This window comes from Mytilus edulis, chromosome 8, assembly GCF_963676685.1.
Source record: "Mytilus edulis chromosome 8, xbMytEdul2.2, whole genome shotgun sequence".
Taxonomy (NCBI): domain Eukaryota; kingdom Metazoa; phylum Mollusca; class Bivalvia; order Mytilida; family Mytilidae; genus Mytilus; species Mytilus edulis.
The window spans coordinates 13,875,030-13,893,612 of record NC_092351.1 but is presented as its reverse complement, the minus strand read 5'-3'; the positions used below and the strand labels follow the sequence as shown (position 1 = coordinate 13,893,612).

General features: G+C 30.0%; 1 protein-coding gene across 3 annotated transcripts in view; it reads left to right on the top strand.

The window, feature by feature from the left end:
- LOC139484867 (exocyst complex component 1-like) overlaps positions 1-18,203 on the top strand; it is a 103,673-nt gene extending 85,470 nt beyond the window's left edge. Inside the window, exons 17-24 of one of the 3 annotated variants that reach the window (XR_011655180.1) lie at positions 7,079-7,183; positions 7,621-7,747; positions 8,582-8,665; positions 11,326-11,479; positions 12,395-12,415; positions 13,708-13,833; positions 13,982-14,104; positions 14,660-14,679. Coding sequence is in view for 1 of the 3 variants with exons in the window: in XM_071268877.1 (XP_071124978.1) it covers positions 13,982-14,104; positions 14,660-14,731; positions 17,536-17,688 (348 nt within the window). In the remaining 2 variants the exon portion in view is untranslated. Of the gene's footprint in view, positions 1-7,078; positions 7,184-7,620; positions 7,748-8,581; positions 8,666-11,325; positions 11,480-12,394; positions 12,416-13,707; positions 13,834-13,981; positions 14,105-14,659; positions 14,732-17,535 lie in introns of those variants that run through there. The other 2 variants (XR_011655179.1, XM_071268877.1) reach the window with 2 other exon arrangements.
- The last annotated feature ends 380 nt before the right edge of the window (positions 18,204-18,583 follow it).

Genomic DNA, 18,583 nt, shown 5'->3' with positions numbered 1-18,583 from the left:
TTTATTCAGTTTCTATATTAGTATTCAATTCATGTCTGTTGTTTATAATTAATCTGTTAAAAGCTAGACAAATATGGTATACTGAGTTTATTAATTAAAACATTATTAATTTATTGAAATGTCAAGAAAATGTGTGGATTTCTTTCTTCGTAAATTGACTTAATTGTACAATAGTTCTACAAACAATTTATAGCTACTTCAATACAAACAGCCCCTCTCTCTTAACCAAAAAAAAACCCACTTAATTAAGTCAGGTCATTACCTACAAATAGTTCAAGAAAAAATGCTTAAAGTCATAAGAAACGAGTGACTGGTGAAAAATCATGTTCTTCTGATTATCTTGAACCAATCCATGCAAACATCATTAACTTAGTCTTCTGTGCACGAATTTATATTTTTTTTCGTGTAAATTTTGTATAGTCGTCAATTTTTTTTTCAAGCGGTCAGGTAATTAAAATTCGTGTTTTGAAGCCGAAGTTTACCGATTTTTACCTGTTTGTCAACAATCGACAAAAAAGCACGGAATTTGAGCACATGTTTAACATGTATATTCAGATAATAGTTTATTTTAAGGACATCCATGTGTATTGTGATCACCGGATTTTTACGAGATGGGTCACACTGAGGTCACTTTGCATATGGAAAATATGTCGGGGGAATTGCTTCCTTCCAATTGATTCCTGGAAGGAAGCAATGAAAATAAAGTAAACTTCTTCTAAATATGAATAAATTAAAGAATTTTCTTCAGAAAAACGTATATGTACACAAGTTTTATAATGAAAACTATCCATTTGAGGTTTCATAATTGACGTTAAGCTTTTGTAAAAAAGAGTTGAATCCAGTGTAAATAAAATATGGTGCATTCAATTAAATATTGATGTGTTTGTACTTTATTGATTATTATCTTTTTCAAATGATGCTGAAATGTGGAAGTTTTCATGTATTGTTGGCATTATCTTTTCTAGGAAGAAGAGGCTGAGACAGGAGATATATGGATGCCAAGAAAAGAAATTCCTGTCATAGAGTAAGATTTAAACAATACAATTTCAACACTAGAGGATAGCATTTTTTAATTTTACCAGCATATTAAATGCTGAGTTTCAGATAAATCCAAACTGGAATTTTCAAATGAAAAAAAAAACCAACCTACAAACCTAATATTTGTATTATTTGGGTGTTGGTGTGGTCTGTTGGTTACTGTCCATATTGTTCATGATTCCTGTTATTCTTTAAATGTATTATTTAAGACAGGTAAAGACTATAAACATGATAAAGAGAACGTTAAAGACTAATATCTTAAGTTGAGGACATCATCATCCAAAATAAATACCTATTGGCAAGCACTCTTATGTTATACACTTTGGAAAGAAATCTATATTTCATTTTAATTTGTTAAGCCACATGTAAATTATTGTTGTTTATTTACCCAGAGTTGAGCATGTAGCTAAGTAAGTATACAAGCACATAGATGAGTATGTTGTAATAAGCTCTGATATCTTACTTCTGACTGTCATCTGACTTTTACAGTAGCAATGCTATTCTAACACATAACTTATTTCTTACAAGTAGTTAATTCGGGTAGAATAATTCAAGAGAAATTGATGATATATACAAGTATTCAAATCAGCATTGATTTTGTAAAATCAACAAATTAATGCTATTAGATATAGGAAAATCTGGTATGAGTGCCAATGAGATAGCTCTCCATCCAAGTCCCAATTTATAAAAGTAAACCATTATAGGTCAAGGAACGATCTTCAACTCGAAGCCTTGGCTCACAACGAACAGCAAGCTATAAAGTGCCTTTTACTGACAAGTAACAGAGTAATACCAGATTTTTGTATTCAACAATAGTTTGCAAAATCTCTAGACGAGATAGAACTAGAAATAAACAGCTTGTAAGATTTTAGAACACATGTATGGTTTAAATTGTATTGTAAACTTAATATTTTCTCTTTAAAAGACTCTTTTGAAATTTGAAATTGAAAAGTTCACTCTGTCTATAAAACTAACTCTAGCTATTTACAAAGCAAGCAATAGTTTATATAGCTTTGTATGAGCTCGTAATATTTTTCTTATACTCTTGGTATAACTAATCCATGATATTAGAAATGAGGAATACTAAATCTTTGTTACTTGCATATAAGCTTCATAAACTGCGTTGAGAACTTTAAAAAAAAGGTCACAACCATCCCTGTTGTGTTGGGTAGCCACAAAAATAATCTTAGACACAATGATAGGGTAAACTGTTCAGATATGAACCCCAGTTACCACAGAAAAGAGCAACGAGTTTCACAAACAACACATACTTGGTTTTATACATATAAACTACTATAATACAGAATAGATAATAGGTCATCAGCAGTAATATGAATAACAAATGATATTGTGTATAGTCAATCCAACAATGCAGAAAATTACAAACAACATCTTGAAGTCACTATATGATCTTCTGAAGTAATTTATTGGCTGGCTGTCTTAGCTATGCTATATATATATTCTCTTATTCTATTGTATACATTTTACTGAAAACAAGTCATTGCTAGATGATTTATCAATAAAAAAGGATCCAAATTATAAAAGTGAATTTAAAAAAGGATCCAAATTCTAAAAGTGAATTTAAAAAAGGATCCAAATTCTAAAAGTGAATTTAAAAAAGGATACAAATTCTAAAAGTGAATTTAAAAAAGGATCCAAATTCTAAAAGTGAATTTAAAAAAGGATCCAAATTCTTAAAGGGAACTACAGATGTAACATGTTACACCAATTGCTGATCTCTATTTGATAGAGCAGCATTAAAAAATTGGAAAAGTCGAAGGTAAATCTCAAATCATCTCAATATCTGAGGGTTTAGAACATCTTGTACTGTTGGGCAGGATCTTGGGAGAGAAGGCAAGGATAAAGGCTGTATATCCTTGTATGGCATACAAAATAACTATGGTTTACAGTGTACATAAATATAAAATGGTTCAGTTATTTATTGAAGCAAATATATAAAAGAATTTATTCAGGTGATGTAATAAGTTTTTCATTGATCTTGTAAACATTTGTTTTTCAATACCTCATATGAGTATGTTTGATGACATTTATATTTTAGGGAGTATTTTATGGAAAATTTAGGTGAAGGTTTATATCAGAAACGTAAAACTGTTCTAATGTAAGTCAGACATGGACAATGAACAGCATACCAGTTTGATTGTTGTCATGTGGCTTCCATGCAAGCTTTCCCACCTCCACAAAGAAAACTTTTTAATCCCAGTGTAGACCAGATTAGTTTCCCTTACCAATTTTTTTTAACGTGATTCACTAGCACAAATATGTCCTCTAGAGAGCTGGAAATCAGCATACCCTTTATTTTATCTGTTGTATGCATTCTAAGACCACATAAATCCTGATATCCCTGTCATTGTCCCCAAAACAGATTTATTATTTCTTCAATATAAAATAAAGGAAAGAAATATAAAAAAAAACCTTTCTTTAACGCATTGATGACTCAGACTAAATTGACTAATAACAGCACTAAATTGTAAAGCAAATTGTTCCCAGGAATTAAATGAAAAATTATAAAGAAAGTATTGTCTATGAAGATATTAAGGCTAGTTTAGTTGTTTTACCATTACTCACTAAACAGAAGTCAAGGGTTCTGTTTTTCTCAACAGTTCAATGCAAATAAATAATCAACATGATAAAATATTTTAAGATTTTTATACATTTTATCATGATTTCAATTTAAAGATTTTTCTTTTATAAACTTATGAAAAGATACCCCTCTGTATCCTTCAAATCCTCCTGTGAATGCTGCCAATAGCTGTTGATATGCTAGTATGAGTATGATTCTTTGGAATGTTTATTTTTATATTTTCCTGCCAGCACTTATTTTATTATATATATAATTATTATGAGTAAATTTACTTTGCGAGTATATCATATAATTACATGTATATATTGTAGATCTCTGTTGAATACGTTGAACAACAACGTCAAAATTATTCAATCGCGTAGTGGAATGAACTATTTGTGGATTCTAATAAATTCTATATAACTTTTGGACTATTTTAAATAACAGTCTATTTCTGAAATTACTTCTTACATACTTTTGATTTTTTAACCCTGTATGCCAATATCTATTTGATATGGTATGCTTTCATCATAGTCTTTCAAATTTTATACGAAGTCCCATCTTTTTTGAAAATAACATATTTTTTTCTTTTTCTTATACACAAACATTAGTGCTCATACAATTTTCTGTTGTACATGTACTTTTAATTAGACTAAGTGTGTTGTGTTATGCATGCTTTACTGTAATCATAAAAATATGTATGATTGTGTTTTTGAAAATAGTTAAAAATGTGTATACCAAGTATGTATGTTTTGGTACAAAGTCAATTAATCTCAGAAGACATTTAATATTACAACTGAGGAAACTATTTTTAAGTTGCAGGACTGTGTCTGAGGACTGTGTAATTTGCAAGCATTGATTATTATACGACCGCAAAAATTTTAATTTTTTGGTCGTATATTGCTATCACGTTGGCGTCGTCGTCGTCGTCGTCGTCGTCGTCCGAATACTTTTAGTTTTCGCACTCTAACTTTAGTAAAAATGAATAGAAATCAATGAAATTTTAACACAAGGTTTATGACCACAAAAGGAAGTTTTGGATTGATTTTGGGAGTTTTGGTCCTAACATGTTAGGAATTAGGGGCCAAAAAGGGCCCAAATAAGCATTTTCTTGGTTTTCGCACTATAACTTTAGTTTAAGTGAATAGAAATCTATGAAATTTTGACACAAGGTTTATGACCACAAAAGGACGGTTGGGATTGATTTTGGGAGTTTTGGTTTCAACAGTTTAGGAATTAAGGGCCAAAAAAGGGCCCAAATACGCATTATTCTTGGTTTTCGCACAATAACTTTAGTATAAGTAAATAGAAATCAATGAAATTTAAACACAAGGTTTATGACCACAAAAGGAAGGTTGGGATTTATTGGGAGTTGAGGTCACAACAGTTTATGAATTAGGGGCCAAAAAGGGGCCCAAATAAGCATTATTTTTGGTTTTTGCACCAAAACTTTAGTATTAGTAAATAGAAATCTATGAAATTTAAACACAAGGCTTATGACCATAAAAGGAAGGTTGGGTTTGATTTTGGGAGTTTTGGTCCCAACAGTTTAGGAATAAGGGGCCCAAAGGGTCCAAAATTGAACTTTGTGTGATTTCATGTGGAGAGAGCGGGAGTGGATTGTAACCCTTGGCTAGCGAAGATGGGTTTTTTGATATGCTGAATTTAAAAATGTACTTAGATTTTTAATTATTGGCCTAGTTTTCAAGTTGGTTCAAATGGGGGTCTAAAATTAAACTTTGTTTGATTTCATCAAAAATTGAATAAATGGGTTCTTTGATATGCCAAATCTAACTGTGTATGTAGATTCTTAATTTTTGGTCCAGTTTCCAAATTGGTCTACATTAAGGTCCAAAGGGTCCAAAATTAAACTAAGTTTGATTTTAACAAAAATTAAATTCTTGGGCTTATTTGATATGCTTTATCTTAACATGTACTTTGATTTTTGATTATGACCCAGTTTTCAAGTTGGTCCAAATCACGATTCCATATCAAGTATTGTGCAATAGCAAGAAATTTTCAATTGCACAGTATTGCACAATAGCAAGAAATATCTAATTGCACAATATTGTGCAATAGCAATTAATTTTCAATTGGAGTTATCTTTCTTTGTATAGAATAGTAGTTGATAATATATGTTGGAAATTTGCCAGACATGACTATGATGTCATTTTCTATTTTTATATTTGCCAATAACTTTATGTAAATAACTTCATTGGAAATTTCCCAATATAAAATGTTGCTGATGAAGCTTTTTTTCCTTATCTTATCTAAAATGTTTTTAGATAATGTATGTTGGACATTGGCCAGACATGACTATGATGTCATTTTCTATTTTTATTTGCCAATAACTTTATGTAAATAACTTCATTTGAAATTCGCCAATATAAAATGTTGCTGATGAAGTTTTTTTTATTGTTTTATACAATAAACAATGTATATTCACTTTTACTACCAACTAATCTTTACCATTCAGTGATAACAAGCACTTTGTTTTACATTTTAATATTTTATGATGTTTTTAAAAGAGTAGTTATTGTTGCAAACTCCATTAGAAATTTGAATTGATATCAGTTTTGGAAAAAGGGAAACGGGGATGTGAGAAAAAAAATGGGGGGGGGGGGGGGGGGTTAAATTTTTCTCATTTCAGATTTCATAAATAAAAAGAAAATTTCTTCAAACATTTTTTTGAGAGGATTAATATTCAACAGCATAGTGAATTGCTCAAAGGCAAAAAAAATTAAGTTCATTAGACCACATTCATTCTGTGTCAGAAACCTATGCTGTGTCAACTATTTAATTTTAGATTTAAATAAGTTTGAAGAAGAAATCTTTAATTGATTTGTAAATTCTTGACATTTGTTTTGTGTAAAAAAAAACCATGTAATGTCAAAAATTTGATCACAATCCAAATTCAGAGCTGTATCACGCTTGAATGTTTTGTCCATACTTGCCCCAACTGTTCAGGGTTCGACCTCTGCGGTCGTATAAAGCTGCGCCCTGCGGAGCACCTGGTTTTATATTGGAATCCTTTCTTACACAATGTATATTCAAAATGAGTAGTTAAAGTATACTCTTCTTTTGTTATATTTTTGTATGACTCACATATGATGACAATGTTCACTATTTCAAAATTTTCTTAATTAGTTCATAATTCATCAAGTAATCTGGTAGATAAATAATTTACGGTAGCTGCTTAAGGTTTTGAATAGTTACAATTTAGTTATAAAGGTTCAATTAGCTTCCTGTTAGAATCATTTTTATGATGATCGGTTCAATAGTTTTAATATTTGTGTCAGTTAATCTTTTTCCATTTACATTTTTACAATGCTATGCATTTTACAGGAACATGAGGAATATTTTATCTCTTTGCCAATTGCAGAAAAAAATGGTTACCTGATTTTTCTCATGGAATCTTAGATATTTGTAAATTAAAAATAAGATGACATGTTTTTACAGGAGACAAATAAATGAAGAAGTAAGAAAAATGATGGGTGAATTATTTACCAATCTGGAGGAAGAACTAGAGGGATTTATTTTCTATGCTGATAAATTAGATGGATTGTAAGTACATGTTTATGTTACATACCATTGCAAGACTGGCCATGATGATAACTCTGGTAAACCTGATTTTTCTTATTCTGAATATATCTTAAAAAACAAGATAAAATTGAGAATGGAAATGGGAAATGTTTCAAAGAGAAAACAACCCGACCATAGAGCCGACAACAGCAGAAGGTCACCAAGAGGTCTTCAATGCAGCGAGAAATTCCTGCACTAGAAAGCGTCCTTCAGCTGACCCTTTAACAAATAAATACACTAGTTTAGTGATAATGAAGGACTGCTAGGTCATTTTTTGAAAGGTTTTATAGTTTGGATAATATGGAGTTTTCAGTTTAAGTGAAATAGTAACAAATAACAAATTTTCTCAGAATATGAAAGAAAAAATTAAAAGAAAAATTAGTAGTATTGATATACATAATTGTAATTTGTTTTTACAGTTACTCCATGTACATGCTAGTAAGAATGAGTCAACATGTAAACAATGCACAAGATGCTGGATCATTCCTTAGTGTTACATTTGCAAGCTGTTTGGTGAAGATTAAGAGAAACTTTGATAAATTTGTTGTAAGTACTGTAATAAGGCTTGATATGGATATTAAATTATAAGCTGTGAATAAGGAATATACTACCATTATTTACAAATAATAAAAACCAGAATGGGGAATATAGTGTCTATTTATCCCAAAATTAGAAAAATGGAAACAAATGTGCATTGATTATAAATGTTTATCATTGCTGAAGAGGGCGTCTGTACGAAAGGCAAAAAACTCATCTGTGTTGGCATTAAGAATTGTCATTACAATAAATGCAATACACAAATACAAGATTAATTATTGTGATATAAGAAAATGCAATCCAAAAATGCTTTCAAAACTTAAGATTTGTTTTTGTTTTGTGAAGCCTTTTTCTATTGCATTTTTGATGAAAATTAAAAAAAAATTGCTCAATTCTGCATTTACAGTAATCATTAAAATTTAGAAAATTTAAAGTGTTTCCTTTGAAATCCTTCATTATCCTATAATTGTTTACTTTTAATACATTGTGACTTGGATTGGGCACTCATACCATATCTTTATATTTATATTTATATATTTACAAAAAAGAATAGTATTTTAACAGTTGAAATAAAACTTGTATGTGCAATAATAAGATAGCAGTGGAAAACCTTAACAGTAGTCCACAAAAGATTCCACAGAAAACTAAAAAACATTTAGCTTAACAAGCGCTTGTATGTTCAAAGTTGATGTATATACATGTTAAATGAACAAAGAACAGACTTAACTTTATGAATTTCAATAACTTCAGGCTGACAATGTATCTGACAATTTAAAAAAAACCACTCTATTTAGAGGTTAGGAGGTATGGTTAGTATGTTAATATTTTGTCTCAACTTAATAGCAAAACCAAATAGCTGCAATTGAAGATTATAAAGTTCAGAAGAAAAGCAGATGTGGTATCATTGGATTTGTACATAATTTTGGGGTAAGCTTGTTTTTAAAATATATACTTTTTATTATCAACTCTGATTGATTAATAGAAAGAAGAACCAAATTTGGTGGCAAACATATATAAGTTATTTAACTGATTATGAATACATTATTTCAATATATGATTGATAATCAATGATAAAAGGAATTGTTGAGTAAATAACTATGAGACAGTATCCCAGCAATATAAATAAAACAAATATAATTTCGAAATTCAAGAATTAATGCAGAGAGAACAATTGTCACCTTGTTATTGTGTAAGCATGTGTTGATCTATCTTTGGTTCAAGAAGCATTGGAGATGGCAAATCAAGTGAATAGACTGCAAATTTGGTTCACATTCTTATGTAGTGATTCTTATTTTGATTGCTTGTAATGGATTCCCACATTTTTATATCCCACCTACAATATATAGTGGAGGACATTATATTTTCTGGTCTGTGTGTCTATTTCTTTGTGCGTCTGTATGTCCTTTAGTTTGTTTAGACGTTCGTTGGTTCCTCTGTCTGTCCCTCTTCAGGTTTAAGTTTTTGGTCAGCTTAGTTTTTGATGAAGTTGTAGTCCAATCAACTTGAAACTTAGTACACATGTTCCCTATGATATGATCTTTGTAAATTTAATGCCAAATTATATTTTTAATCCCAGTTTCACATGCCACTGAACATAGAAAATGATAGTGCGAGTGGGGCTTTCGTGTACTATGGAATTTCTTGCCTGTGACAAACGTTTCAGTGCATTACAGGTATTACTGTTCAGCAGGGTGGCGGAGAAAACTATGTGTACAAAGCTTTATATTTCAGAAGGTAGATGACCTGTCCTGGATGCTTCATATCTTGTATGCACATACCTTATGTTGCAAATTTTACGTCTTGTCATATGTCAAATGTTCTTGACCTTATTTTCATTGTTCATCAATTACCTGAAATATAAACATTGTTATTTTGTCATCTGACTTTCTCACTTGTGAGTAATAGGATAACCATATTGGTGTAAAAGTTCAAAGTGAGGTCTACAGGGTTCACCTGGCCTTGACCTCATTTCATTGATCAGTGATCAAGGTTAAAGTTATGCTATTAGGTCCATTTCTAAATACTATAAGTAGTAGGTCAACTGTATGTGTTGTATGCATATGGAATGACTGTAACAGGTATGATCTGACCTCAACCTCAACCTCAATTTCAAGTGTCATCGGTCGATGTTAAGTTTTTATTGTTTGGTCTGTTTTCAGGTTTTCAAGTACTATAAGCAATATGTAAGCTATATTTGGTGTATTGAATAATTGTAAGGTGTACATTTCTGTCTTATTGTATCATCTGACCTTGACCTAATTTTGGTTCATTAATCAATATTAAGGTTTTCCTGTTTTTGTCTGTTTACCAGTTTCCACTTGTCTGTTTTTTTGTTAATCATAATTGGTCTACTTTATTTTGTGTATGAAATAGTTTTCAGGTCTATTTATCTCACATTGTATCATCAGTACAGCGGGTATAGGTACTAACCAAGTGTGCTCGATCGATTTTGACCTCACACTGTAACGAAAATTTTTGTTTTGTTCATATAATATCAATGTGTACCTCAATCTTAACATAATTGTTGTTTCAAGAAATGATTTGGTCGTAGGTTGATGATTAGAGATATCTCATTATATTCCCAAAACAAGAATGATTACTAAAAACATGTGCAAATACTTGTCAAAGAAGTTGGCACTCGTCTCATCCAATATAAATCTATATTCTATAATCAACTCCTTTTCTGATAGAAGGCCACTGTGTGCATTTACAAGTTAATTTTTCTTATTAGAATAAAAAAGTTGTCTTTCAAGTAGGAAAAAATCGATGCGAAAATTATATTGGAGCAGGAATTTCAGATATTGAAAAATGTACACTGAATGTTGATAAAGCAAAACAAAGATTTTCGTTACTGTGTCAGTTCAAAATCGATCATGTCCACTTGGTTAGTACCTATATCTGCTGTACGATGATACACGGTGTATCTGTTTAACTGCATTTATCTGACCTGAGTTTTTGTGAGGGTTGGTTTTTTTTTTATCTAAAAAATGGTGAAAGGTACCAGAGGGACATTCAAACTCATAAATAAAGAAAATACTGACAACGCCATGGCAAAAAAAGAAAAAATACAAACAGAAAAACAATTGTATACAAAATACAACATGAAACTAGCGACTAAGCAACACAAACCCCACCAAAACCAGGGGTGATCTCAGGTACTCTGGAAGGGTAAGCAGATCCTGGCACCCTACATATTGCTCATGTTTTTACAAACCAGGTGAATAGTCTAATTGGGTAGGTCACATTTTGGAAATGATTGTTGTAACAACATTATAAACTTATCCGAGATCATCTGTGAAATGGATATTCCATAACTGTCAACCAACTCGTGTACACCTATATCTTTCAACCTTTTTATTCAAGACTTTCAAAATAAGATCAATGGTCATTAAAGCAGTTGAGACAATTCAGTGTGTGCACTCTTGTGTTAAAATATAAGGGGTCCTGTATAAGCTTGCTCCTTAGTCTGATTTATATCTTTGAATTAAATTGAAAGACAATCCTATGATTCATTTGCACACAACAAATTGGGAAGATTATTGAAGGAATTGGAGACTATGAGTTAATGTAGTATTTGTTTTATGCAGGAGTTTGCTAATCAGGCAGAGAGTATATTTAAAGGATCAGATAGACACACCCACTTAGACAAGTCTTACTCTGCTCTAGTAAAAGTTGTATATCAACAAATTGATAGGGTATCAACAGAACATGGAAAAACTCCAAGAGAAGTTGTTATGTTAGGTAAATGTATAATGTATTTCTACTATAAAAAGTACAAGTTGCAATTGTTTTTTTTCAGAGTGTTATTTATTATGTCAACATGTAACAGTTTATTTTGTCTTGATTCAAATGAATGAATTGACAGAGAAATTCTTTAAAAAAAATGGTAGAAGCTATTCTATAAAACAAAAAGTACAAGAAGACAAAACTTATAAGACGTACTCATATATAAATGCAATAGTAGTATACCGCTGTTCAAAAATCACAAATCGTTTGAAAGAACACAAATCTACAACTAAAATCAAGGGAAACACATCAACTATAAGAGGAAATCAAAGGAACAACAGGAGCACTGAAGTGCAACAAAAACATAAACCAACATACATAGAAATGATCATTAACTCTATCAAATGATGATATAATTAGCCAAGTTACAAAGAATGAATGTGTACACGAAGGAGGGGGTATGATAAGAGCAATTATTTGATAAAAATGTAAACTTTTACGCAATTATTTAAGCTTTTCAAATTGTTGTTCTGACTGACTAGTGGAAAAGTCCGTATAATATGGACACTCTAGTGTCACAATTGACCTGTATTCTTTTTTTTTTATATATAATTGATCTAGATTAGCCACTATATTACTTTTAAAGATATTTTAAAAACATCTTTATATAGCATATTTTCTTTTTTATAAAGCCTTGGCATATCAAAATACATGTACTAATGTCAAGATTTCAAGATGTGTCAAGTTTGGCAGTGTTTGATGTTTTGTACGTAATACAAAATGTGTGAAACTCTCAAACAAATATGTCAGAAAAAAGTTAAAGTATAAATACGACAGACTTATTTAATATCAGAAAGATGTCATTTGGTATATTTATAGTTTTATTTGACATTAGGCCGATGTAAAACATGGTGTTTTTTGCTATTTCAGAAAATTTTCATCACATGTTTTGTAAGTATATAATTAAATGTACTATAATAGAATATATTTTCTGCTTTGAAAGTATCGCTCAATTGATAATGTAGTCAAGTTGTAAAGCCACTTTTAAATTATCTTTTACTTATATGGCGAAATGGTATTGTACAGGTTTGCAACAAAGACAACACTGCTTATATATATATAGCTTTTTTACTTATGTCAACTTTCCCATGTTAAAGGTAGTTGAACAAGCAAAAAAATCCCCAAAGGCTGTTCAATTTTTTCAGAAGTTTTTGGACCACTTGTCTTGTTAATGATACACATCACATTTAAGGGAAAAAAGAATTATCCTTATTATTGTCATATAGATGTTATAGATGTATGATGTAATTACCGGTAGTGTCAGTATTTAAGTCTCATACTTAATAGAAAGTGAATATATGTTGATAATAAAGGTGTCCACATTTCCAATTATGGGAGTGTGCACTTAGAGAAGAATACATATCATAGATATCAGGATTGAAATTGTATATCTACACCATACATGCGTTTCGTCTACAAAAATTCATCAGTGACGCTTGAATAAAAAAATGTTAAAAAGGCCAAAAAGGTATAAAGTTGAAGAGCATTGAGAACCAAAAATTCCTAAAAGTTTTGCCAAATACAGCTTAGGTAATCTATTCCTAAGGTAGAAAAGCCTTAGTATTTAAAAAAAAATTAGTTAACAGTTAATTTATAATCATGAACGTATCAATAAAAACTGAAGGTCAACACAGAAGTGCTGGCTACTGGGCTGGTGATACCCTCGGGGAATTAAACTCCACCAGCAGTGGCATCGACCCAGTGGTTGTAAAAAAACTCATCATAGATACCAGGATTGAAATTGTATATTTACGCCAGACACACATTTTGTCTACAAACGACTAATCAGTGATGCTCTAATAAAAAAATGTTAAAAAGGCCAAATAGAGTACAAAGATGAAGAGAATTGAGGACCAAAAATTCCTAAAACTTTTGCCAAATACAGCTAAGGTTATCTATTCCAGAGGTAAAAAAACATAGTATTTAAAAAAAAAATCAAGGTTTAGTTAACAGTTAATTTATAATCATGAACATATCAATAAATATAAATAACAAAGAAGTGGTGACTTACTGGACTGGTGATATTCTATTTCTTATATTGTCAGTGTATATTTACAGTCCAGTGTAGTATCCTAACCACCAGAGGGAGAGGGTAGTGTATTTAATTCTTAATGTATACCTGATAGCTACAGGCAGGGGTTTTACTGTTGTATATTCTGATTTCTTATTCTCTCTGTTTTAAGCTGTGTTGTCACAGTTAAAGATTCCATGTTTAGATGGAGACAGGAAGGAAGCAAAGCAGGTATATCAAGACAACTTATCAGTTTACACTACAAACTTACTGGGTAGACCACTGGAAAAAAATTCAGGTACTTATATACTGTTAACCAACTTAGGATTAATTGATAGTTATCTTTCAGAGAATCATTTTTAATTAAAAATAAAAGACTTAGGTGAATTGAGAAATAAAAATTGAATATAAATTGATGAATTTTTACACATATCAATATTTTGCAGGTATTTTTTGAAGGAGTAGAAAGTAAAATTGCCTCAGGTGTCAAACCTGAAGAAGTCGGATACCAGTTAGCATTCAGTAAACAGGAACTAAGAAAAGTTATCAAGGAATATTCTGGAAAAGAGGTAAGGAGACGAGTCAACCCTCAGTAAACAGGAAATAGAAATTATTCTTGAAATTATAAAGTGATATGATAACTGTAGTAAAAGTAGCAATATTCCTCAACCTCATCTTCAATACAGAATTATATTTCTAGCTCAAGAAGTTTTTGCATGTTATTCTTTAAACAATGTAGATAGCAGAAAGTCAAGATGTCTGTAGGTATACTGTTTGGATTATAAATATGAGGAAATTGTTTTAAAGGCAAAACTGAATATCAAGTTGTGTCCAAATCTTATTACAGGTATCTAGGACTAGTTTAAACTAACTATTTTAAATTTAAAAATATCTAGAAATCCGGAATATACCAGTTAATCATCAGTGTGAGATTTAATATAACAGTCTATAGTTATCATACGCATATGGAGTTAAAAATGCTTACTGTACACACCTAAAGACAGTAATCCATGACATTAGTCTTTAGATAAAAGGTTGAGGTTTAGTACATATGAAATTGCTTGTAATTTCTTAGAGGGTGTTTGAATTTAAACATTAATTTACAGATACAAATTATTTTCTAGGTGAAGAAAGGCTTGGACCATGTTTACAAAAAAGTAGAAAAACATTTGTGTGAAGAAGAAAATTTGTTACAGGTAACAGATAGATAGTTAATAAAGGCAACAGTAGTGTACCGATGTTCAAAAGTCATAAATCAATTTAGGAGAAAAAAATCTGGGTTACAAACCAAAACAGAGAGAAATTTTAAAATTCAGATATTCAATACACTGGTAATAAAGGGGCACTATATACGAGATACATAAAGAATTTAAATTATGATGTGTTTTGGTTCAATCATTAATGAAAGTAAACTAGTGAAATGATAATTTGCTTGTAGCAGCCAGTATGATTCAATTTTTTTCCAAATAAGCTAGGAAACATTGATGATTAATTATTCACTTGCCAGTGAATAATTTGACCTCATTGAATCCGTATTCATGTCAACTTCAACTTTAGTTAGAGATGGATTACACATGATTTATACGTGTTCGATTATTATAAAAGAAAAGAATTTCAACATTGAAAGGGAAACAAAGCTAAATAATTAGATTGACTGATTTGATCCACTAAAAATTCATTCTTTACTGAGAAAATAGAAAATTAACTTATTTTTTAACCTATAATGTGAAATCAAACAGGCATAGGAAAATCCATTTGCATGAGGTCCATATCTATTTATGAATATGTTTTTGTTTCTATCGTGTTATGTGACTATTGGTAGTTTTCGGGTGATCTTGATATTAAATAAGATTGCGTCTAGACTGAAATACACACGAAATTCTGATATATATATTATCTAACATATGCATAGTTTACTGTTTATTTATTGCGAACCCTATCTTAGTTTTCCATAGATTCACCTGCAAGTTACCTGTCCATTTAAACTTTTGTAAGTCCTATTGTCCTATCTAACAAATACAACAGGTATTGTTCTCTGTGTAGTTTATTCACTGGGACCTTTAAATTTCTTCTAGGAGAAATATATCACTCATTGATTAATTTACCTGACCAAAAAATTATCTTCTTTTTTATTGAAATACTTCTAATAACTCACATAAACTGTATGCAATATTGTATTTATTCAATATTATCATTAATATATTTTCAATCTGTTCAATATAAAATCTGGTTAAAACTAAAAAGTTTATTTCAGACACATTCTTTAGTATTTTCCAATGAATTTACATGTTTTTGTTGTTGTTCATTTATAGACTTATGTTTATGAAGACCTTAATTTAAAAATAATAATATTCAATTTTTTATTTATCAAACACACAAAAATATTGAATATTTGATCAGAAATCAACTTTTAATTTTTGAATCAGTATTACAAATGTAATATTGAACACATTAAAAACGAGTTACTCCAGGTATCGAATAAATACAACACCACATGCAGTTTTGTGAGTCCTTACTTAGTATTGGTATAAGTATTTATTCTTCATTGACAGTTCAATTTTTTACTCAGGTAGATTAATCAATGAGTGATATATTTCTCCTAGAAGAAATTTAAAGGTCTGAGTGAATAAACTACACAGAGAACAATACCTGTTGTATTTGTTAGATGGGACAATAGAACTGCCAAAAGTTTAAATGGACAGGTAACTTGCAGGTGAATCTATGGAAAACTACGATAGGGTTCGCAATAAGACTTATTATAATATGGATATGTGTTTTAGTATGGCATTAATCAAATATGAAAATTTGAATGAAATGGGTGAACATGATTTTGACAGCTAGTGCCTTAATAAGACTGACAAGGCAACAAAAGGGTGAAATCCATGACAAATGACTTTATTAACAAAATTAATACCGTATTGGTGACTAAAAATGGTAAAAAACAAGGATGAGATAAAAATTCACAAAAAGTTTTCTTTTCATAATAAATTTTTGTTGAATATAAGTAAATAAATGTAAGGTTGGCAAAGCAACAAAGACAATCACAAAAATCACAAAAACATTCAAAAATATTTTAAAGACATAGTAAAATACATTGTAATCATAGGTCTTATGTATAAAGATTGTCAAGGCAAATAATAGGGAGAACTATGACAATTGATTAATTAACAAAACACAAATAATCTGTAAAGAAATAAAAAAAAAAACCAATGGCTATGACATTTAAAAATCTTAACTACAGAAGGAGTAAGAAAAGTGATTAGAAGCCAAACATGCAAATCAAATGAGGAGGGAACAAAACAATCATTAGGAATGTGGAATACAAATTCTTTCGTTTATTCAACCTGCTTATAATATTCACCTCTTTTATGAATTATATCAAATATTCACAACAAATTTAAGATCTTCAAGAGCAAATAGGACAGAACATTATTTATACATAGAAAACAGCACTAAAAAGCTTAGGCAACACAGGGTCATGACAAAACCTAGGTATAAGTTTTAAATATATTTATGGTTTAACTCTTAATGAGGGATGGTGAATCACATTGGATAGAACATATTGTAAAATATTATGATAATATAACATATTATCTAACATAAATGGTGTGATAATATAGCCAGTGCGACAGATGTTAACCAATGACCAAAAGATTTTAAATGATGTATTTTTGTTTTTGGTCCTTTCGACCAGTATACATAGTTTAATAAAAAATAAAAATTTTCTGTTTCTACATATATCAATGCAGAGATAGTCACCTTTTTTATATAAATTCTAATGAAATGAGTAGATTTAGATACTATCTATTCAAGCGTATGTTTAACTTTCTCAATTGGCTCAATATTTAGAATTCCAGTCCAATTTGTTTTGTGAACAAGGTTTCAAAGGGTCTTTTTTCTTTTCTGAAATGATTACAAATTCTAAGTTTATTTAAGTTTCATTTGGAAATGTTAAAAATGCCATATGAATCCTCACATATAAATCTTTTTTCTATTGTAGGTAGTATGGTTTTCAATGCAGGAGGAGTTTATCAAACAAATCAAACATTATGAGGACCTTATAAATAAATGTTATCCAGATTCTGGTATATCATTATCATTTAGTGTTACTGATGTTCTTCAATTCTTCTCTGAAATAGCTCAGGCCCACTGAGAGGTCAGTTACAGAGAAATACAAAGGCAAGAGATTCAAAGACTGAGAGAGTATGGACATTTATATAAATAAGTGCTTTAAATCGTTTCTTATAGTTTGCCTTCATGCATCTGATAAAACAGTTGTTATAATATGTGAGGGAAATCGTTTGAAATTGTTTCGACTATTATTTTTCTTCCTTTATCAGAGTTATATAATATAAGAGTAATATGTACCAATGATTATACCTGCTAAGAACATTGAAAGGACAATAAAGAAGTGATCTATAAAACACAGATGAAACTAAGCGCTTATCTGTGGTTGGTATTTTTCACTCTAGTTTATAAGGGCCAAGTAACCTTGATACTTGGAGCACAGATGTACTCATATTGAATTGATTTTAAATTTGTATTGGAAACCTATTTCTTATGTGTTATTGGTATGATACAATCTAATATATAAAATGTATTTATGTCAGTGCTTGCTTGTTAATAAAGTGCAATATTTTGATCATCTAATAAAATTTCCAAAATCAACTGCTTTTCACTTTTAGTCCAATTCAAAACTATACGTAATGTTAATATAATGTTTTTTATGAGCATGATACAAGGTCTACTATTAATATCAGATTTTAGTCTTAAAATTAAAATTCATGCATCATGAAAATGAGAGTTGAATAGCGCAGGTAACAAAATTATAATAGCATATGAGACTATCGAACAAAGAACTAAGAGTGAATATTTTAATAACTAAATACATTTTTAAGGGACATTGTTTTGAAAAAAACTAGATTATCTGCCTGAACATTTTGATTTATAATGATTTTTAAAGAAGATTTGTATTAGCATGATTAGTAGCATATGATAGTAATTGTTTTAAGGTTGCCTCAACACAGTGTATGGCTATGAAAGGTCAC